The sequence below is a fragment of the Schistocerca americana genome, chromosome 6, assembly GCF_021461395.2.
Source record: "Schistocerca americana isolate TAMUIC-IGC-003095 chromosome 6, iqSchAmer2.1, whole genome shotgun sequence".
NCBI classification, from domain to species: domain Eukaryota; kingdom Metazoa; phylum Arthropoda; class Insecta; order Orthoptera; family Acrididae; genus Schistocerca; species Schistocerca americana.
This window is the reverse complement of record NC_060124.1, coordinates 611,935,770-611,959,871: the sequence shown is the minus strand read 5'-3', so window position 1 is coordinate 611,959,871 and position 24,102 is coordinate 611,935,770. Positions and strand designations below refer to the sequence as shown.

Sequence of the window (24,102 nt, the reverse complement as noted above, 5' to 3'; positions counted from 1 at the left end):
AGTGGCTATTGATAGTGTCTCCTCAACCATTGTCCAGTGAACATCGCTGCATGCACCCGTGCTGACTGCTGTTCATTGGTGACAAAGGCTAGAATTTCACACCAATACTGCATGTGGACATCCACTGAGTGGCTGGGTAAATATCCTTTTCAGGTTAATCACTTTTTATGGTCCATCTGACAGATGGTCTTTGATGTTTACAGTGTGAAATGTCTGAAAGCAAACACCCAGCAACAATCATTGGAGGAGTCGAGGCTAGGAGGCATGTCTTGGGTGACCTCATCATACTGGAAGGCACAGTGGATCAACACAAGTATGTGTTTGTCCTTGGGGACCGTGCAGTTTTTTTCCTCAGTACGATGGCACCTACCAGCAGGACAATGCAACGTGTTGCACTGCTCGCAGCATACATGCGTGGTTCAAAGAGCACCAGAATGAGTTTACCCTGTGCTCCTGGACACCAAACTCCCCAGATTTAAACCAAATTTAGAATCTGGGGCCACCTTGATCTGGCTATTCACACAAACTGAGAAACCTTGCGCAGCTGGCCACAGCACTAGAAATAGCACAGGTCTGCATCCCTGTGTACCTTCCACAAACTTACTGACACTCTTCCTGCACGTCCCGTAATAGTCTACGTGGCAAAAGGTGGTTATTCAGGCTTCTGAAAGGTGCTCACATTGATGGATGGTACGTAGATTTGTATCATGAGAGGTTGGCGGTTAAGAAGTTGGTGATATTATATCAGGGGTCAGTGATTACATGGGGAGGTTCAGCAAGCAGATAGTCTTGGTGCACTCTGTGTAGAACACTCTGGGATTCTTATTCATGTTGATGGATACCAAAAAGAGAATGTTTAGTGGACATTTGTAAGCTGATTTATATTATTGTGTTCCATGGGGGGGGGGGGGGGGGGGGGGGAGATCAACTTACTGTACCTAGCCTATAGTATTTGTATTAAACCCTCTGAAAGATAAATTATTACACATAATTAGAATAGAACTTTGTTTTATCCAAATTATGAGCAACATCTGTCCTGCTTTGTTTATTTGGTTTTCTCTTGTAGGCTAATCTGAATTTAACAATTGATAACCCTACATATTTTTAACCTTTTACGGTAATTAAATTAATTAGACTTAATAATTAATCAAATATTTTCTTCTGTGTACTGAAGTTAGTTTTTTGTCAAAGTATAAATTTAATGTATACTGTTCAGTTATACCCCTACAAGTGGTGCGCGAGCGTGCGCTTGCCCACACACGCCTGTAACTTTTTATGTATCGACCATGTATAACTTTTTTGATTTTGTTTCACTGGTATAAATATTTATTAATGATCCATTTTTTATGATGGCCTTAGAAATAAATAATACATTGAGTAGTTCTACTCATTAAGATTCTGTAAGTGTGCATGCTGACATAAATTTGTTATGCTGGAAAATGCATTGTCACTTAAAGGCTTAATGTAACGGACATCCAGAATAAAATGCATGAATTTTCTCTTAGGGATTGGTTTAATTGCATCTGGAGCCTTTGAAATAATAGTTGCTGGTGGTGTAGAAACAATGTCTGATGTACCCATTAGGCATTCACGCAAAATGCGTAGCCTGATGCTGAGGGCCAACAAAGCCAAAACTTTAGCGCAGAAATTACAGCTTCTGGCATCCATCAGACCAGGTCACTTTGTGCCTGAGGTAAGTCTTAAATAGGTTATTTAAGTGTAGGCATATAGTTTCGTTAAAACTGTTAGCAGCACGACTCTGAACTTATACTTTACCTACACTGTAATGAAAACTATCTTAATACTTACTGAAATTAGTTAAATATTTTTACATTGTGTGGTGGATGGTGTATTGTTATAAAGTGATTCCTGATTATTATGCAGTAATGTATATAGTTCAGGGTTCAAATCTGTTAATTCAGAAAGGTACATTTTTTCAGGGTGTCTTAATCAGATTACACAAACAGTTGTTTTACTAAATAGAGCATCTTGCTTCCTCTATGCATTGTACTACGTTGAATATATGTTAGTATAGTGTGAATACTGATGATGAAAAATGATTTTAATTCAATTTCCCTTAGTTGCCAGCTGTATCCGAATTCTCATCAGGTGAAACTATGGGTCATTCTGGTGACAGGCTGGCAGCTGCATTTGGAGTTACGAGGAAAGAACAGGATGATTACGCTCTCCGGTCACACAAACTTGCTCATGAAGCTCAGCAGAAGGGTTACTTTACAGATGTAGTGCCAGTTAAAGGTAAATTATAGGCTCTGTTAAAGTTAATGAAGCTTTTTGGCCTCATCCCCATTGCAGATATGGAACTTTCATATATATTAAGTTGTCCCCAATTTGTTGTATAGAAAAACTACTGCTTACACAGAATGTTTGTATAAAAGGTACTGAATTTTCCTAACATATTTTTTATTTTATATTGATTTATTTGTGGGACACAATAAATTCAGTAACAGAAACTTTCAATTTTTGTAAGAGCAAGGATATTTCAGGAGATAAAACTATCATTTGGACTAATATGGTGAATTCTCAATTTTTTCAATTTAATACACTAATTTCCAGAAGGTAAAATTCATAAAAATAATAAATTAAAATTTACTACTTGACTTCAAACATACCAGTATCTGCAGTTCATCAACTTCAATCAAACTTGTTCCCGTGATTTTGTCAAAAGATCAGTATAGCTTTTAAGTTTCATCATTCATAAATCCTTCATAAACTTAGTTTTAGGCCTCTTTCTGATGCTCTAGCATTTTGACTGTAAGGAGTACTGGCATATTAACTAATTTCTGTAGTAGATATTGTAACCAAATGGTTTCTTTGGTCCATTCACATGCCGAATTAATTACTGCTTCATTTGTGGAGGTTGCCAATACTACATGCAGCTGCCTTTTCCATCATTCTGCTCCCATCTACAGCTACATACTTATTCCGCAAGCCACTGCACACCGCATAGTACATGGCAGAGTGTACCACATACCACTACTAGTCACTTCCTTTCCCATTCCACTTGCAAATAGAGAGGAGAAGAAAGACTGGCTATAAGCCTCTGTATGAGCCCTAATTTCCGCCATAATTGTTGGGAGTAGAATTGATCTGCAGTAAGCCTCAAATATCGGTTCTCTGAAATTCTGCAATAATACCTCCAGGTATTCCCATTTGTGTTCACATAGCATTTCCACAATATTTGCGAGCTGATAGAATCTACCAGTAACAAATCTATCAGCATGCGTCTGGATTGCTATGATGTCCTCCTCTAATCACATCTGCTGGTATCCCAAACACAGGTGCAGTACTCAAGAATGGCTTGCACTAGCTTGCTATACCCCTGTCTGCTTTATAGAGGAGCTATGCTTACAGGAGATGAAAGGAGAAAATATAAAAATGCAGTAAATGAAGCAGGCAAAAAGGAATACAAACGTCTCAAAAAATGAGATAAACAGGAAGTGCAAAATGGGTAAGCAGGGATGGCTAGAGGACAAATGTAAGGATGCAGAGGCTTATCTCACTAGGGGTAAGATAGATACTGCCTACAGGAAAATTAGAGAGACCTTCGGAGAAAAGAGAACGACTCGTATGAATATCAAGAGCTCAGATGGAAACCCAGTTCTAAGCAAAGAAGGGAAAGCAGAAAGGTGGAACGAGTATATAGAGGGTCTAATCAAGGGTGATGTACTCGAGGACGGTATTATGGATTATGGGAATGGAAGAGGATGTAGATGAAGATGAAATACGCGATATGATACTGCGTGAAGAGTTCGACAGAGCACTGAAAGACCCAAGTCGAAACAAGGCCCCGGGAGTAGACAACATTCCGTTAGAACTACTGACAGCCTTGGGAGAGCCAGTCCTGACAAAACTCTACCATCTGGTGAGCAAGATGTATGAGACAGGGGAAATACCCTCAGACTTCAAGAAGAATTTAATAATCCCAATCCCAAAGAAAGCAGGTGTTGACAGATGTGAAAATTACCGAACTATCAGTTTAATAAGTCATGGCTGCAAAATACTAATGTGAATTCTTTACAGACGAATGGAAAAACTGGTAGAAGCCGACCTCAGGAAAGATCAGTTCGGATTCCTTAAAAATATTGGAACACGTGAGGCAATACTGACCCTACGACTTATCTTAGAAGCTAGATTAAGGAAAGGCAAACCTACATTTCTAGCATTTGTAGACTTAGAGAAAGCTTTTGACAATGTTGATTGGAATACTCTCTTTCAAATTCTGAAGGTGGCAGGGGTAAACTACAGGGAGCGAAAGGCTATTTACAATTTGTACAGAAACCAGATGGCAGTTATCAGAGTCGAGGGACATGAAAGGGAAGCAGTGGTTGGGAAGGGAGTGAGACAGGGTTGTAGCCTCTCCCCAATGTTATTCAATCTGTAGATTGAGCAAGCAGTAAAGGAAACAAAAGAAAAATTTGGATTGGGAATTAAAAACCATGGAGAAGAAATAAAAACTTTGACGTTGTCAATGACATAATTCTGTCAGAGACAGCAAAGGACCTGGAACGGAATGGACAGTGTCTTGAAAGGAGGGTATAAGATGAACATCAACAAAACCAAAATAAGGATAATGGAATGCAGTCGAATTAAATCAGGTGGTGATGAGAGTATTAGATTAGGAAATGAGATGCTTAAAGTAGTAAATGAGTTTTGCTATTTGGAGAGCAAAATAACTGATGATGGTTGAAGTATAGAGGATATAAAATGTAGACCGGCAATAGCAAGGAAAGCATTTCTGAAGAAGAGAAATTTGTTAACATTGAGTATAGATTTAAGTGACAGGAAGTTGTTTCTGAGAGTATTTGTATGGAGTGTAGCCATGTATGGAAGTGAAACATGGATGATAAATATTTTGATATTTTGGACAAGAAGAGAATAGAATCTTTGGAAATGTGGTGCTACAGAAGAATGCTGAAGATTAGATGGGTAGATCACATAACTATTGAGGAGGTATTGAACAGAATTCGGGAGAAGAGGTGTTTGTGGCACAACTTGACTAGAGTAAGGGATCACGAGTTTAGTATTGGAGGGCAGTGTGGAGGGTAAAAATCGTAGAGGGAGACCAAGAGATGAATACACTAAGCAGATTCAGGATGATGTAGGTTGCAGTAGGTACTGGGAGATGAAGAAGCTTGCACAGGATAGAGTAGCATGGAGAGCTGCATCAAACCAGTCTCAGGACTGAAGACCACAACAACAACAACAACAACATGCTTACACAAATTCTCCCCACAAAACGGAGTCAAGAATTTGCATTTTACCTGATGTGCTTATCCTATTTCGTATCGCTTTGCTACGCCTAGATATTTAATTGATGTGTGTCACAATGCACATTACTAATGCTGTATTCAAACATTATAAGATGGTTTTTCCTACTCATCTGCATTAATTTACATTTATCTACATTTATATCAAGCTGCCATTCACCACACCAACTAGAAATTTTGTCTGTCATCTCGTGTCCCCCTCCATGTGCTCAAGGATGACAGTTTGCTATTCATGAGAGCGCCATCTGCAAACAGCACTAAATTGCTTTTTTGCAGCTTAATAATCTGAAAACTTGTTCTTAGACGGCTAAGAATAGTTTTGATGAGATTGGATTTCCTTAATTGACACGTCCTTCAGGTACAAATTTCTTTCAGTCCTGATGAAACCTAATGAAAGCTGCAGCATTGATATATGATGTATTCTTCACTGTACTAACATTGATTGAAACAATGCCCTGTTCGTGAAGGGTGATACTGAGACTCTTTATAAAAATGTATGAATCCCAAACAAATTGGTAATACATACCCATTGTCATGTTCCATAATTTGATTTGTGGCTTGCGAGTAGTCTTTTACACTGATTCCACGCGTAAAGGCAGCTGTTACTTTACTTAAGTAAAATCCAATGTATGTGTGCCGCCGCCCCCCCCCCCTCCTCTTTTCCCTCCATGTGAATGGCTAGTTATGATTCTTGTGAATATGTTTACGTTATGGTCAGGAGACTCTGTAGTTTGTAGTGCTGTATATCTTGTCTACCTCCTTTTTGTGTAGCAAAACAATTTTAGCATTGTTCCTGTTTTGGGGGGAACTGGCTTCCTCTGAAAACCTACTGTAAATAATTATGCAAGTTATTGTTTTACTTAGCTTGAAACACCTTCTTGTTCTAGTTCTGATTTTATTTTTCTTCTTCTATGTAACTGTAACAAATTTTGCTGTTTAAATACCTTTGCTAAATAATTTCTTCCTTTGTAATGAACATAAAAAAGATTGAAATATTTCTTGTGGATTGACACCCTTAATAATTTTTATTTTTATGAATATACCTGAAGTCTACAAAATGGAATGAATGCAAACGTGAAGTCAGTAAAAATAACCTGTGGGAAATATTTACTTCCGTGGTTTGACTTGTTCTTTTGCAAATAGAGAAGGTAAATTGTTACTCATCGTCATCATTTATCGCATTAATGGGCCTTTGAGGTCTACAGCAGAACAACAATAGAAAAAACATTACAAACACAAAAACCTCAATATGTTACTTAAGGATAAAATTAAAGCATGCTCCGTGTAAATATATAGGGAGATAGATAGCTCCTAAAACTACCATAGCAGTGAATACGGTCTTTTAGTAATGATGTAACGTGCTAGCTTCATTACAAATTGTTTCTTAAAATGTATATCTGTTCTAAGTAGTTTTCAAAGAAAGTGTTTAGTATTGTTTTGGAAGATGTCTTGCCATTCGCGTCACTTAAAAAAACTGTGCACATCAGAATAGATAGTCTAATAATCAAACAACCTCGATGATATGATTGGGAATACATATGTCAGTGAGTTGAGGTTTTCTCTAAAAGTTACATCTGGGAATGACTGTGGTGGTCAATAGAAGGACCCAATTGTAAGTTTATGCCCATCTTAGTGATCTTCCTTGCAGCTTCATTTTCCCCTCTTAGTGCATTTGAGCTTCTTTCTACCGAGACAGACGCATCACCTTAATTTTCTATTACCAATTGATCACTAGGATTTTAGTAGTTTTGTGTGTGTTTTGGAGGAGTGACCTTCTCTGGGTCCTAGGTTAATATTCGTACAGCTGATTGAACAGTTGCCTAATCCAGGGGGGGGGGGGGGGGGGGGAAGTGCATGCACCCTGTACAGTCAGCTGCCTGGATAACCGCCTCTGATCTGTAGTGCATCCTTAACCCATTTAGGTGGGACCCTACAGTCAACAGGCCTGTGGTGCATCTAGAAAAGACAGCTAAATTCGTCACAGAACATTGAAGTTTCTGGTTCAAGCCTCTTAGTCAACTCATTAGGAAACCACACAGCATCAGATATTTTTATGGTTTTATTTTTGTGGTATTTGAAGTTCAGAACTCCAATATAAATCTGCCAAAGTACATAGATACATCTCTCAATGTCTCCTGGATCATTTACGTATATAGATAAAGAGGTTGTGGGGCTTTCTTGACAATACCCTTGTTTCCCTGGGGCTTTCTTGACAATACCCTTGTCCCTGGTCAACTCTCACTGTCGAGGACATTGTGCTGCATTCTATTACTTAGTTTTTGAGCCACTAACATATCTGGGAGCCCTCTTCATATGCGTGGACCTTTGTCAGTAGTTTGTAGCGGGATGCTGCATCAAATGCTTTCTGGAAATCCAGGAGCATGGAATCTGCTTGTTGCCTTCTATCCATGGTTTGTAGGATATCATGTGAGAAAAGGGCAAGCTGAGTTTTGTGTGAGCAATGCTTTCTAAATCTGTGCTGGTTTGTGGACAGAAGCTTTTAGAGGAAATTTATTACATTCGAATTCGCAATGTGTTCGAGAATTCTACAGCAAACAGATGTTAACCCTCAAGTACTCCTGTAGGTGATTTGTCACCCAGTGATTGTCTTTATTTTGTTGTTGCCCACTTAGGTTGTCCAGATATGGATTGATGTTGCTTAGAGTTCCATAAGTTTATCCACATTGTGTGCTCTGTCACATAACTACTGCCCTACAAACAACTATGAAGTGAAGTGTATGTACTGTAGAAGGCAATTCCCATTGTAGCATTCGTTGGGATATCTTTATGTTTAATTCTCAGGACAGGAAGGATGAATCCTAGGATGCCTCTTTGTCCATGGTAGTTAATCTAATCTTGTCTTCATTGTCTCAAGAAGTGCAATACACTATGTGATCGAAAGTATGTGGACACCTGGCTGAAAATGATTTAAAAGTTCATAGCTCTCTCCATTGGTAATGCTGGAATTCAGTATAGTGTTGGCCCATCCTTAGCCTTTATGACAGCTTCCACTCTTTCAGGCATACGTTCAATCAATTCTTGGGAATGGCAGCCCATTCTTCCCAATGTCGGTCGGTGAGGCCTGGCACAAAGTCAGCGTTTAAAATCATTCTCCCCTTGCAGGTCCGGGGGTTGGAATAGGCCCAAGGTTGTAAGAGGCAACTAAAAAGTCTCGCATGTTTCGGCCTTTGTGATGGTCCCCTGTTGGGTTTAATCTCCATTTTTCAAAATTTTCCCCAACTGCAAGCCAATTGGGGAAGGGCGCCTTACATGGTGCATAGTGTCCATCACACGCTGAGACCTCTTGCATCCTTCATTGACGTGGATCTGCACTGCCACTCTCCAGCTGTTGGGTGAGGTCACCCTCCTGGGTGCATTTTCCTCCATCCTTTGTGCAGTATCATGTTCTGCGCTGTTGACGATAATGAACTTCTTAGCTTGTTTCCACCAGATATCCAGCACGGTACCCAGTCTGTTGTGGTGGGGCGGCCGTGTACCCTGTTGGTTGCAGCCCCCTGACCACGCAGGGATTGCTATGCTGATGCCTGCGCCATTGACTCCCCACATATGCCAAGGAGTAGATGCCCGGAGTAGATGCCCATCACCCTGTGGCATTGGGACTTCCGGCAATGGCCATCCTCCCAGGTGGCCTCTGCTGCGGCTAGGTGGCGCCCGTGGGGAGGGCCCCTGGTCAGAGTGGGTGGTGTCAGGGCAGATGACACGTATTGAAGCATAGTACGTGATCTCTTCCTGGTGGTGGTCAAACACCAGCAGTCTGTAAGCGATCAGGGTCTTAACCTTAATGTTAGGAAATATGACACACAATCGTCCCCCACCCCGTCCCCCTCCCCCCTCCGGCAATACCACGGGAGGAACGCCAGGCTAAGGATGACAGTGAAGCTTATTTACCCCTGTACTTCATATGTAAGAGTTGGCGGGGAATCTTTCTTGTCAATGAGACCTCAGTTTTTTGTGGAGCATTTAGATAACGAGTTTTGGGGAGGTGGAGGGCTTGTCCAAAATGAGATCTGGTCTGGTCTTTATCAAAACAGCATCCTCTGCCCAGTCAGGGGCCTTAATCGCTTGTGACAAGCTGGGGGGTGTTTCTGTATCTATCACACCCTCATATGAGCTTAAATATGGTCCAGGGTATCGTATTTCAGAGGGACCTTCTTTTGCAGTCTGACAATGAACCGTACGCCAATTTAGAGCAGTGAGATACCCAACTCATCTGGCACGTCCACTGGAGTCCGAAGGATGATCAGGTTGCCACCAGTGCCTTCATCTTGGCCTTTGAGGTTGACACATTACTCGAGGTGATGTAAAGCCATATATTCCACCCCCGATGTGGTGCTTTAAGTGCTGGAAGTTCGGCCATGTGTCTTCCCTCTGTACTTCCAGCATCACCTGTCTGTATTGAGGACATTCTTCACATCCCAATACTCCCTGTGCCCCGCCTCCCACCTTTTCCCACTTGCGGAGAGTGCCATTCACCTTGCTCACCAAACTGCAAGATTCTCCAGAAAGAAAGAAAAATAATGGACTAAAAGACCATGGACCGACCGACCTGCATTGAGACGGAGAGAAAATGAGAGGCTACATCCTAGGCATATGATGTCAACCTATGTCGCCGCTATGACGACATCTTTTGTTCCGCCTCACACAGTTGGCTCTCAGAGCTGTCGGACTCCACCTGCCCTCTTGACGATGGGGGGGGCACTTCCCTCCATGTTGCTCCTGCACAACTTTCTTCAGGAGCAACACCCACCTTCCCTCCACCCCCAACCATCGGTAATGTCAGTCCCCACTTTTGATCCAGAGAAGCGTAAGTCTTCTTCGGCTCCTTGCGCCAGGAAGGGATCCCTTGGGGTCACTCCCTTCCCAGGTTCCTACCAGTGCCAAAGCTGACACTCATCAGTGGCTGAAGCAACCACAGGTAGCTGGTTGTAGAGCTTCACGGTCTTCCTCAGTTGCTAAGACTGAATCAGTGATGCCCTCCCAGCCAGATCTACCTAACGAGCAGCGAGAGAAACCGAAAAAGAAAATACCCCCAAGAAGGCACTGCGGTGACACCCACACCACTACCTACAAGCTCTGTGTCTGAGGATGAGGTGGAGATTCTAGCATCCATTGAAGAACTAGATCTTGCTGGGCCCTCAGACACAATGGATGTTGATCGCACAGGTACTCATCTGGCGACAGAAGGTGACCCTGAGGCGTAGACAGCCTCATTGAATGTTTCATGCCTTCCCAGTCTCACAATCACGTAATCCTCCAGTGGAATTGTGGCGGTTTTTCCACCACTTGGCTGTGTTATGGCAACTGTTAAGCTATACACCTGCTTTCAGTATTGCCTTCCAGGAAACCTGGTTCCCGGCAATGCGGGCCCCTGCCCTCCCCAGCTATAAGGAATATTACGGGAACCGTAGCGACTATAATAGTGTCAGGTGGACTATAATAGTGTCAGGTGTCTGTCCTGAACTCAGTATGTAGTGAACCTGTGCCCCTTCAAACCCCTCTTGAAGCTGTGGCTGTCAGGATAAGGGGGTCATTCCATATCAAATCACCCAATAAAAAATAAATTTTACACCCACCTCCTTAGATTTTCATGAAATTTGGCTCAAATGGTTCTAATACCATCCTGACAACACCAGCAAATTTTTTTTGCTGTATCTCTTATAGTTTTTTTAATAAATTTTCAAAGTTTTTATGTTTTGCGTTTTCCGAACCTTCAGAAATGGTAAATTTAATTTGTATTCAAAACTTTAAAATTGCTTGTCTTAAAAACTGTTGTGGCGTAACAAGACAGCTACGCCACACTGAAGTAGCCGAAAGGCACGCGTTAATCTCACGTAGTCTAGTGAGAGGTCTGAAACAAGATACGTAATGACTGGTAGCAAGAAAAGTATGTAGCTGCGTTAAGTATTAACTTTTAATCCTTCATGTGAAAACAGCATTCCTTAATGATACAAGTGAGACTCTATCTTAAAATGGTTAATGGCGCCTTGCTAGGTCGTAGCCATTGACTTAGCTGAAGGCTATTCTAACTGTCTCTCGGCAAATGAGAGAAAGGCTTTGTCAGTGTAGTCGCTAGCAAAGTCGTCGTACAACTGGGGGCGAGTGCTATTCCGTATCTCGAGACCTGCCTTGTGGTGGCGCTCGGTCTGCGATCACACAGTGGCGACACGCGGGTCCGACATGTACTAAATGGACCGCGGCCGATTTAAAGCTACCACCTAGCAAGTGTGGTGTCCGGCGGTGACACCACAAAAACTCTTTTAGATAACATCATGAATTTTTGCAGCAAGTTTATTTATTATACATATTTGAAGATAAAAATGATACTATTAAAATATATTAATATTTTCTATGATTATATATATATCTCCACGTAGGAAATATATATATCTAAAAACAAAGATGATGTGACTTACCAAATGAAAGTGCTGGCAGGTCGACAGACACACAAACATACACACAAAATTATGTATATGTATGTATGTATATGTATATGTGTGGATGGATATGTGTGTGTGTGTGTGTGTGTGTGTGTGTGTGTGTGTGCGCGAGTGTATGCCCGTCCTTTTTTCCCCCTAAGGTAAGTCTTTCCGCTCCCGGGATTGGAATGACTCCTTACCCTCTCCCTTAAAAACCACATCCTTTCGTCTTTCCCTCTCCTTCCCTCTTTCCTGATGAGGCAACAGTTTGTTGCGAAAGCTTGAGTTTTGTGTGTATGTTTGTGTTTGTTTGTGTGTCTGTCGACCTGCCAGCACTTTCATTTGGTAAGTCACATCATCTTTGTTTTTAGATATATATATGTGTGTGTGTGTATTTTTTTCTTTTTTTAACGGATGTTTTGTTTTATAAGAATTGCGATATCTAGAGTCTCAGACCTGATAGAATGCTCAATTTTTTTTTTTTAATTTACTCTTAAACATATAGGCTACTTGATAAAACAAAAATAATGATGGCTTTTTAACATGTTTATTAATTATAGTAGATTACATTAGAATTATGTACAAAGATAGTGTTCTTACAACACTTATGTATAACCCAACTGATTGCTTGAAACATTGAATTTTTACATTAATGCTGATTCAAACTGTTTTTCCACTTCATCCAAGAGCTTTCAGTTCTTTTGATACAGTCTTTTTTGAAGTAATACATTCTTCCAGTGCCGCTTGATTGAGGTGCGTCTACTACACAGACTATGTGCTCCAAAGGCACTATGCAAGAATCTTCTCTTTCAGGCCAATAAAATGATGCGGCTGGTACTGAAGGACGTAGAAATAGAATTTCTGCATCTTCTTCTTCATTGAATATTGTTTTTACCTGTCCAAAGTACCAGTTACCATCATGATTTGCATGGTTCAACACGAACCCAATCAGAAGAAGAATGGAAAGAAAAGACTAAGGAGGGTTTTACACTATCTGTAGTCCTTCTAATTTCAAGGTTGTTTGTTGGAAGTGGTTTGAAGTTATGAAAACTTCTTGTTCCAGGAATGGTTCGGGTTGCTGAAAAAACGTTTTTCTGGTTTTAACCGTAGCAAATCAGCTTCTTTTTTGTCAATAAAGTGAAAACGAATGTTTTCAATATTTTTTTCACAAAACTTGTACACATCGATTGCTGCCATTATTTGTTCTTCATCCGAAAGCTGTAGACTGGCTTTCCTTAAAATTCTTTTAATAGTTCCTCCTAGGCCATCACAAATTGACTTCCCATGACTTGTTGCAAAAAAAGAGTGTTGGGCCTTCAAATTAAAGTCTCTCAAGTGTTCAGTCAAATTTTTAAAACTGTTTCTATTTTTGTACTGCCCAGCACAACCATCTGTAAAGTAGTGAACTGAGTCAATGTCAGTATGATGTAATGACAGCCACTTTGTAATTTCTTTTTGTACAAAGGTAACAAAACCAGTGTCATGTTCTTGGTCATCACTAATAAAACAGTGGTTGGAACCAAAAACATTGTTTTCCTCATATCCTAGGAAAATTCCAACTGGGTGTAGAGTACAACCACCTCTATTCCAGTGGTAACTTTGGATCTCATTTTGTGTAACAAAGGAATAATTTTCACTGAAATCCATCACAATAATTGCTGTTTTGGGTGGTGGGTCTTCTTTCAATCTTTTAAAGGCTGCTGATTGCGATTTTGCTATAAACGAGTGCGGGGTGAGCTTTTCCAATGACCTAACCAATAAAGAAATGTAGTCTTCAACACTGATAGACTGTTTGATCATTTCTGCCCTGTCTGTGTTAACTCACTGACTGATTACAATTTCTTCTTCTAAATCATAATCTTCACTTAGTTTTTCAGTTAAGTACTCAGTTAGTGCAGCATTTGCAGGACAGCTGTCGCAATGATGTAGCATGCAGTTTTGGTTTTCCGTGTTGCACACAAGCATCTTAATTAGGTCTTTATAAGATTCTTCAATTTTCACAGCATCCAGTAATAGTTTAACATTCTGGTGGATACTGCGTACACATACAGTGTGTGTGCCTGCAGCACCAGCAAGGATACACCATTTAGGTCTCAAGAAACAAAATTTTTAAAATCCAACTTCTACCTCGGGATTATCCCATTTGAAAGAATAATAGAGTTCTCTCAAGTTACACAAAATGAGTCTTTTTTGCATGTACACAGTTTTTGAACACTTACTTTGTCTTTTGTTCCAGGTAGCTCTCTGGAACTTTCATCCTTATCATAAAAATTAGTTACAAGTCTTACTGTATTTTTAGAAAGAGTTTTACCTTTTTTGGACCAGGAGTTTCCAAAATACCCTTTTCAGATTTTATCTTTCTAGCCTGTCGCACCATGTACTCACTTACATTAAATTCTTTCATCACTTTATTTCGACTCCAAGAATCTGGAGCCAAGGTCAGAATCTGGATTTTTCTAGAACTCCAACAGATGACATCTTCTCTTTCATAAGAGAAATCATTACATCAAAATCCTTTGCTTTCTCAACCACACTTGTATCTTCTTCGTCATCATCAGAACTTGGTGCATCATATTTTAATGCTTTTGAAACTGCCTTTTTTGCAATCTTTTCAATACTACTAACCTTCCTTTTAAAATAAGACCCTTTACTTCGTTCTGACAAGCCATGAAGCTTTATCGGTGTTAAACCTAAATTATCAAGAGCAATGTTTGTTTGTACAAGGGATTCATTTCTGGATTCCAATGATTCTAATTCAACCATGACTTCATCATCTGTTTCACTTTCATTGACTTCAACTCTTAATTTTTCCTCACAAAAGTTACGGCATGTTGAGCAAAGCTTTTGTCCAGGTTTTATGCTACTATTTTTTGTCAGTAATTGTTTAGAAAGATCCAAGCCTACACTTCTCAACGACTTTTGATGGGCTTTTTGTGTTTTTTTTTAGTGGGTCTACACATGTTGTTTGATACTTTTCAAAAACATTTAAAAAGTAGTAGCTGTGGTGTGAACATATATTCTTAAATTCACACAGATTAATTCCAGATCGTAAGTGGATCAAATTTTTTTCTTCCTCACTCAATTCAGGTACCGGTTGTAACTTTTTTGAAGGTGTGTAGGTTGTTTGGAAACAGTCAGATTTTTTAAATAACCCTACGCTACAGGTTTGAATATCTGACATACTGATTTCACTTTTGGTCTGATTACTGTTCTGGTTACTTTTATAGGATATTGGAAAAGAAGCTCTGTAACTAACAGTACTTACCGAAAGTTCGAATAAATTTAATAAAATACTATCCAAGCACTATTGAACACTGTAATAATTTTTTACTTCAAAACACAGGAATAACAAAACAAAATCCAAGCATACATTGTTACTCCAAGAAGACAAAAACTTATTTTTGGTGTCTAAGTCACTTGGTACTTCTTATTTTTAAAATATAATTAATATTATTTAAAAAATTAGATAACTATTGAACAAGTTAAAAAGCCAACATAATTTTTCTTTTCTCTAATAGCCTATACAATTAAGAGTATTTTAAAACAAATTTGAGCTTTCTATCAGGTCTGAGACTCTAGATATTGCAGTTTTTGTAAAACTAAACAAAAAAAAAAAAAACCAACAACTAATTGTAATTTCTTTTCATTTGGAAGATTTTAATATATCTTTATGGTAATTTCTTTAACATTTAGATATAATACACAAACTTATTCCAAAATTTCATACTGGTATCTTGAGTATTCTTCAACATAAAAATTTTTTTAGTTGTGAGGACACGTTTAAGTTAAGATTTCCGACTGCTGAAACAACGCCAAATCTAAAAACTTTAAAAATGTATTTAAAAAAAACTAAGAGAGAGAGCAAAAAAATTTTACAAGTGCTTTCAGGATGATAAAAGAAGTAATTGTACCAAGTTTCATCAAAATCTGACATGGTTGGTGTCAAGGCCTGTGAGTGACTTGACATGGAATGACCCAAGGGTGACGCAGGAAATAACTGTCTGCAATGTATGTCTTCCTCCAGAAGGTGCAGTACTCCTGGACGTATTGGCTCCACAGATTAATCAACACCCTAAACATTTCATACTTTCGGAGTTTGGCTGAGTTAGGGAGGTTGAAAATTTACTGTCACAACTCAACCTCAACCTCTGCCTCGTAAATACAGATGCCCTCACACATTTCAGTGTGTAACATTGAACATATTCGGCTATTGATCTCTCAGTTTGCAGCCCTGGCCTCCTCTCATCAATCCACTGGAGAGCACATGACTACCTGTGTGGTAGTAACCACTTCTCAATCTTCCTTTCACTCCCCCAGCACCATGCCCATGGATGCCTTCCCAGATGGGCTTTAAACAAGGCAGACCGGGAAGCCTTCACCTCTGCTGTCACTGCTGAATATCCCCACATGGTGCCATCGATGTTATCATTAAGCAGGTCACTACAACGATCATTTCTGCAGCGGAAAACGCGATCCCTTGTTCTTTAGGGTGAGATCGGCGAAAAACAGTCCCATGGTGATCGCCAGAAGTCGATGAGGATATTAGAGTGTGTCGGCGAGCTCTACAGAGACGTAAATGGCACCCTTCCCTAGAGCACCTAATAGCCTTTAAGTGGCTCTGTGCCTGCGTTCGCCAGCTTATAAAAGGACGGAACTAGGAGTGTTGGGAGAGGTACAGGTCGACCATTGGGTGCTGTAAGTCACCTTCGCAAGTCTGGACGAAGATGAGGCATCTTTTTGGTACGAGACCCCAATAGGTGTCCCTGGCATTAACACCAATGGCGTGTTACCTACTGACACAAACGCGATTACCGAGGACTTTGCTGAGCACTATGCTCGAGCCTCTGCATCAGATACCTAGCCCTTTGCACTTTCAAAGAGTGGATGGAAAGGAAAGTCCTCTTGTTCACTACACGCCACTGTGAACACTATAACACCCCATTTACATAGTGAGGGCTCCTCAGCACCCTTGCACATTGCCCCGACACAGCTCCTGAGCCAGACTGGATCCACAGTTGGATGATTAACCATCTCTTATCTGACTACAAGTGACATATCCTTGTCATCTTCAACTGGATCTGGTGCGATGGCATCTTTCCATCGAAGTGGCGATAGGACACTATCATTCCGGTACTCAAACCTGGTCAAAACCCACTTCATGTGTATAGCTACTGGCACATCAGCCTCACCAAGTTTTTTTGCTGCTGGAACGTATGGTGTGTCAGCAGTTGGGTTGTGTCCTGGAGTCACGTGGCCTACTGTTTCCAAGTCAGGGTGGCTTCCGCCAAGGTTGTTCTACCACTGGTAATCTTGTGTCCATAGAGTCTGTCATCTGAGCAGTCTTTTCCAGGTGACAAAATTTGGTTGCCTTCTTTTTTGACTTACTTAAAGCATGTGACACGACCTGGTGACATCATATCATTGCCACATTGTATGAGTGGGGTCTGTGGGGCCCGCTCCCAATTTTTATCCAAGATTTCCTGTTGCCCCGTACTTTCCATGTCCAAGACTTCAGCATTTCGTACTGCCTAGAGAGAGTCATTCACGAGGCTGTCATGGGCTCTATCCTGTGGCTTTATTTTCAGCCACGAAGTCATGTGTCCTGCATTTCTGTTGGCATCACGCCATTCATCCAGAACATTACCTTAATGATGATCCATTCACTGTAGTGCGGGCATATCGATTCTTAGGACTGGTTTTCCATACCCGATTGACTTGGCTTCCTCACCTTCGTCAGCTTAAGGGGAAATGCTGGCAGCCCCTCAATGCCTTCCACTGCCTGAGCTACACCAAAGGGTGCAGATCGCTCTACACTGCAGCAGCTGTACATAGCCCTTGTTTTATCTTACCTTGACTATGGGAGTCTGGTTTATGGTTCGGTGGCGCCCTCAGCCTTGCATTTACTCAACTTAGAGCACCACTGTGATGTTCGTGTAGCGACTGGAGCTTTTAGAACAAGTCGGGTAACCTGTGTACTGGTGGAGGCTGGAGTCCCTCTCCTTGAGGTCCATTCACATACACCTTCTTAGTGTGCACGTTGACTGCAGATTCTTCTGGATATTTCGCATGGCTGTAAGGACTCCGTTAACCCTGCTGCTCTCCGCTATCACTTCCTCTAGTTTTTTGACGTGTACTGGGGCCATGAGGTGATTTACACCGACAGCTGGATGACTGATGGGTCATGTAGGCTTTGCATATGTTGATGGAGGAGGACATACTGAGCAACACTACTTGCCAGATGGCTGCGGTGTTTTCACTGCATAGCTGGCAGCCATATCTCGTGCCCTTCAGCACGTCCGCTCATGTCGTGACGAGTCATTTCTTCTGTGTACTGACCCCTTGAGCAGCCTACAAGCAAATTCTATATTTTTAGGAATTATATTGATTCTTCTTTTTTATTATTTTCCCATTGTTCTTAACTACTTCTGGTTAGAGGCATTATTTCTGTTTGTAGAAAGAGTGTCTACCAACCAATTAAGTTTCAGAAGTTTCAAAGATACAAATGAGGAGCAGAGTATTAGGTATGTTCTTCTTTTTTATCCTTTTGTCAATCGGTTTTTGGTCAAAGTTGCCTTGATTAGACTTAGACTATAGTTGTCGGGGTGCAATATTCAACTACTACTTTTGACAACACTAGCAAAAATATGTAAGTCTAAGTTCAATTGATGAGATAAATTAATACTGTGGGTGTATACATTATTGTGCTTTTCATTTATAATTGTGAAGTTGTTCAACAAATAAGTGACAGAAGACTCAATGTAAGTTTCAAACCTTTACTCCAGTATCAATGCTTTAGCTTAAAGTGAGGCTCTTGAAAGCAATCTTATTGTCTTAATGGCTGGCTGTGCTGCTGGCATGCATACTGTAATAGTTAGTATGGAGCTGTACCTGTTACATAATAGGTTGTAAAAATAAGACCTTCAGAATTAAATCCAGTTACAGTTTGTTGGATGTCAGCTACTGACATGAATTCCTATGAAACATGCACATAATATTACAAAACTTTTATTCTGGATAAGCTGTTTTACCAGCACTGCCATCAGTTTCCATTCAGAAATAGTTTGTCTATACACGTCCAGTTTTGATCACAATACTAAAGAGCTGAACTTCATGAATTCCCAAATGCTTGTACTCACATTGCGGCAGCCGACATTCAACGACTTCAGAAACGAGTAGTTTCCAGATTGTGGGGCTTGGTGTCCATATGTGTTTATATTTCCTGCTCTCATCAATTTACAAGCATACTTGCAATGTTCTTGAGTGACAAATAAAATTACCTGTTCCTCCCCCCCCCCCCCCCCCCCCCCCCTCCAAGAAAGGGGCTTGATGCAATCCAGACTCATTTGAACATGCTTACTGTAGTCAAGTCTTGGGCTGCCTTTGCAGTTTTGAGCCCCACACTTCCCTCCATTACCAAATTAACCCTTTCACTGCTGTGGGCATGTATACACCGCCTGCTACACTGTTCCCCAGGTGCAGTGGACACGTATACGCGCACTTCTTGGGTTTTTTACATGTCTGAAAGCATCCTGAGGCGCCAACGTCTCCCTGCTGTGGACGAGCTACTTCTGTATGCCTCTGAGTAAAGTTCAGAGTATTTATCGTTTGACATATGCCTCTCTCTGCATGCCAACATTTGCAAAAACCTTTTTTCAAAATCTCAGATCTATTATAGAGACATAGTGGTTATGATGACACATTTTGCAGTGTGCAAGAACATGAGTGGGTGTGTTAAGCGGTTGTGCTTCGGACAAAAACTCAATAATTCAAGAATGAAATGAGATATCCTTCTGCTCTCAATTTTAAATAAAATTTCAATATCTTATCTATATCTCATTCACTGCAATACATGAGCTAAAAAAACGGTATGCAAAGTTCATGTGACGCTTTTTACCTTTGCAAAATCTTTAAAATTTTGCACAATGTTTTATTTAATTTGATGCGATATAGTAACTGTGGCATGTAATGAAAAGAAATTTAGCCCTTCGAGTGAAGATACCAGACAGTAAAATGCATAAAACTAGTTTCTACCCTAGTAGTTTTCTTAAAAACGGATGTTTGTGTTTCATAGTAGTCGGCAGGTCCACTCGGACAGAAATGAGATTGTCATTCCGGATATTCCTTCAGATAGAAAACCCGATAACCCAGTAACTCAAAGGTATATCATTATGCTCATAGTTGTAAATGAAATTTTGACATTCTTTGAGTGAAGACACAACACTGCAGAATGTGCTAAAACCAAAATTTTTGTACCTGATAATTCATGAAACATTGGATGACAGCATTTGATATTGTGCAGAATACCATCTCTCAGCACAGGCTCCAGCATTTGAGAAGCAGTACAGCTATAATAAAAGCCACTTCAGCACGGAATGCACAGAGCACATATGTAGCAGTCAAGGGTTCAACTGTGCCATAGTGACAGAATGTGTACTAACAGTGTAATATTTCTTTTACTCAAATTGTGCCATACGTTTTTGCCTGTCAGATTTGATTCAGTATGTCATAGTAAGATGTCCAGTCTGTTACCCACATTCTCCTTAGTAATATTTTAAAGTTGCTTTCCTTAATGTAGCCCTCCAGAAAGTTCTTTGAAGCAGTGTAAAGGTTGCAGGCAGTTAGGTGTAATGTGCTTCAGTACAATTTCCAGTGTAGGAAAAATTCATTGAAACTTAATTTAGTCACTAAGTTTAAGATTTCATTTCAAAGGCAAAAGTTAACTTACAGAGAAGGGTCATGTAAATGTACTATTATTTGCTACTGCAGAATTAAATTTGTTAAGCATTTATCTCCAAGCTAGTCACTTCATGCAACTGTGTGGTGTACTCCTCAACACTTTTTGCAGTAGTTAACCAGAAAATGCATGTTTGCATGCTGCACATGAATTCATTTTACGTGTTGTTGTTGTGGTCTTCAGTCCTGACACTGGTCTGATGCAGCTTTCCATGCTACTCTATCCTGTGCAAGCTTCTTCATCTCCCAGTATTTACTGCAACCTATATCCTTCTGAATCTGCTTAGTGTATTCATCTCTTGGTCTCCTTCTACGATTTTTACCCTCCACGCTGCCCTCCAGTGCTAAATTGGTGATCCCTTGATGCCTCAGAACCTGTCCTACCAACCGATCCCTTCTTCTAGTCAAGTTGTGCCACAAACTCCCCTTCTCCCCAATTCTGTTCAATACCTCCTCATTAGTTATGTGCTCTACCCACCTAATCTTCAGCATTCTTCTGTAGCACCACATTTCGAAAGCTTCTATTCTCTTCTTATCCAAACTATTTATCGTCCATGTTTCACTTCCATGCTCGATGTTAACAAATTTCTCTTCTTCAGAAACACTTTCCTTGCCATTCCCAGCTTACATTTTATATCCTCTATACTTCAACCATCATCAGTTATTTTGCTCCCCAAATAGCAAAACTCCTTTACTACTATAAGTGTCTCATTCCCTAATCTAATTCCCTCAGCATCACCTGACTTAATTCGACTACATTCGATTATCCTTGTTTTGCTTTTGTTGATGTTCATCTTATACCCTCCTTTCAAGACACAATCCATTCCGTTCAGCTGCTCTTCCAAGTCCTTTGCTGTCTCTGACAGAATTACAATGTCATCGGCGAATCTCAAAGTTTTTATTTCTTCTCCATGGATTTTAATACCTACTCCGAATTTTTCTTTTGTTTCCTTTACTGCTTGCTCAAGATACAGATTGAATAACATTGGGGATAGGCTGCAACCCTGTCTCACTCCCTTCCCAACCACTGCTTCCCTTTCATGCCCCTCGACTCTTATAACTGCCATCTGCTTTCTGTACAAATTGTAAATAGCCTTTCGCTCCCTGTATTTTACCCCTGCCACCTTCAGAATTTGAAAGAGAGTTTTCCAGTCAACATTGTCAAAAGCTTTCTCTAAGTGTACAAATTCTAGAAACGTAGGTTTGCCTTTCCTTAATCTTGCTTCTAAGATAAGTCGTAGGGTCAGTATTGCCTCACGTGTTCCAATATTTTTACGGAATCCAAACTGATCTTCCCCGAGGTCGGCTTCTACCAGTTCTTCCATTCGTCTGTAAATAATTCGCATTAGTATTTTGCAGCTGTGACTTATTAAACTGATAGGTTGGTAATTTTCACATCTATCAACACCTGCTTTCTTTGGGATTGGAATTATTATATTCTTCTTGAAGTCTGAGGGAATTTTGCATGTCTTGTATATCTTGCTGCCTAGATGGTAGAGTTTTGTTAGGCCTGGCTCTCCCAAGGCTGTCAGTAGTTCTAATGGAATGTTGTCTACTCTCGGGACCTTGTTTTGACTTGGGTCTTTCAGTGCTCTGTCAAACTCTTCATGCAGTATCACATCTCCCATTTCATCTTCATCTACCTCTTCTTCCATTTCCAGAATATTGTCCTCAAGAACGTCGCCCCTGTATAGACCCTCTATATACTCCTTCCACTTTTCTGCTTTCCCTTCTTTGCTTAGAACTGGGTTTCCATCTGAGCTCTTGATATTCATGCAAGTTGTTCTCTTTTCTCCAAAGGTCTTTTTAATTTTCCTGTAGGCAGTATCTATCTTACCACTCTTGAGATAGGCCTCTACATCCTTACATTTGTCCTCTAGCCATCCCTGCTTACCCATTTTGCACTTCCTGTCGATCTCATTTTTGAGACGTTTGTATTCCTTTTTGCCTGCTTCACTTACTGCATTTTTTTTATTTTCTCCTTTCATCAATTAAATTCAGTATCTCTTCTGTTACCCACTGATTTCTACTAGCCCTCGTCTTTTTACCTACTTGATCCTCTGCTGCCTTCACTGTTTCATTCCTCAAAGCTACCCCTTCTTCTTGTCCTGTATTTCTTTCCTCCATTCCTGTCAATGGTTCCCTTATGCTCTCCCTGAATCTCTGTACAACCTCTGGTTCTTTCAGTTTACCCAGGTCCCATCTCCTTAAATTCCCACCTTTTTGCAGTTTCTTTAGTTTTAATCTACAGTTCATAACCAGAGTCCACATCTGCCCCTGGAAATGTCTTACAACTTAAAACCTGGTTCCTGAATCTCTTGTCTTACCATTATATAATCTGATACCTTTTAGTATCTCCAGGGTTCTTCCATGTAGACAACCTTTTCATGATTCTTAAACCAAGTGTTAGCTATGATTAAGTTATGTTCTGTGCAAAATTTTACCAGGCAGCTTCCTCTTTCATTTCTTAGCCCCAATCCATATTCACCTACTATGTTCCCTTCTCTCCCTTTTCCTACTGTCGAATTCGTCACCCATGACTACTAAATTTTCGTCTCCCTTCACTACCTGAATAATTTCTTTTATCTCATCATACATTTCTTCAATTTCTTCATCTGCAGAGCTAGTTGGCATATAAACTTGTACTACTGTAGTAGACGTGAGCTTCGTGTCTATATTGGCCACAACAATGCATTCACTGTGCTGTTGTAGTAGCTTACCCGCACTCCTATTTTTTTATTCATTTTTAAACCTACTCCTGCAATACCCCTATTTGATTTTGTATTTATAACCCTGTATTCACCTGACCAAAAGTGTTGTTCCTCCTGCCACCGAACTTCACTAATTCCCACTATATCTAACTTTAACCTATCCATTTCCCTTTCTAAATTTTCTAACCTACCTACTAGATTAAGGGATCTGACATTCCACACTCCGATCCGTAGAATGCCAGTTTTCTTTCTCCTGATAACGACGTCCTCGTGAGTAGTCCCCGCCCGGAGATCCGAATGGGGGGACTATTTTACCTCCGGAATATTTTACCCAAGAGGACTCCATCATATTTCACCATACAGTATAGCTGCGTGCCCTCGGGAAAAATTACAGCTGTAGTTTCCCCTTGCTTTCAGCCGTTGGCAGTACCACAACAGCAAGGCTGTTTTGGTTAGTGTTACAGGCCTAGATCAGTCAATCATCCAGACTGTTGCCCCTGCAACTACTGATTGAGGCACGCAAGCCTCCCCACCAACGGCAAGGTCCATGGTTCATGGGGACATTTTACATATACAATGCTTTTTAACAATGCACTTACTGTGGATGTCCTGGAGTATTACACAATTTTTGTTGTCATGTATTGATTTTTGGTTTAAAACAGTTAATGCAAATACATTGTATGACAAAACAAATTTTATGATAAAATATTGCTATGAACTGTTTAAGTCTTAAAAACCAATGTGTGAAAATGAACAATCTGAAATACTTTGGGACATGCACTTGTCAGAAAAAGTGAAACACATTTTGAACTAAAGGGAAAAAGAAATTGTGTGGCATGGCAAAAGGTGTTTTCTCGTAAATCATTTAACCGATCAGTGTACTTATAGGAAAAGGAACTTGAAAGTGGGCCAGCTGCCTATTAGAGTGCTTGA

General features: G+C 40.3%; 1 protein-coding gene across 1 annotated transcript in view; it reads left to right on the top strand.

Annotated features, from left to right (window-relative positions):
* Positions 1–24,102, top strand: part of LOC124619423 (trifunctional enzyme subunit beta, mitochondrial) — an 85,511-nt gene that overhangs the window by 42,753 nt on the left and 18,656 nt on the right. Inside the window, exons 5-6 of the mRNA XM_047145792.1 lie at positions 1,506–1,693; positions 2,082–2,256. Coding sequence (XP_047001748.1) covers positions 1,506–1,693; positions 2,082–2,256 — 363 coding nt within the window. The remainder of the gene's footprint in view (positions 1–1,505; positions 1,694–2,081; positions 2,257–24,102) is intronic.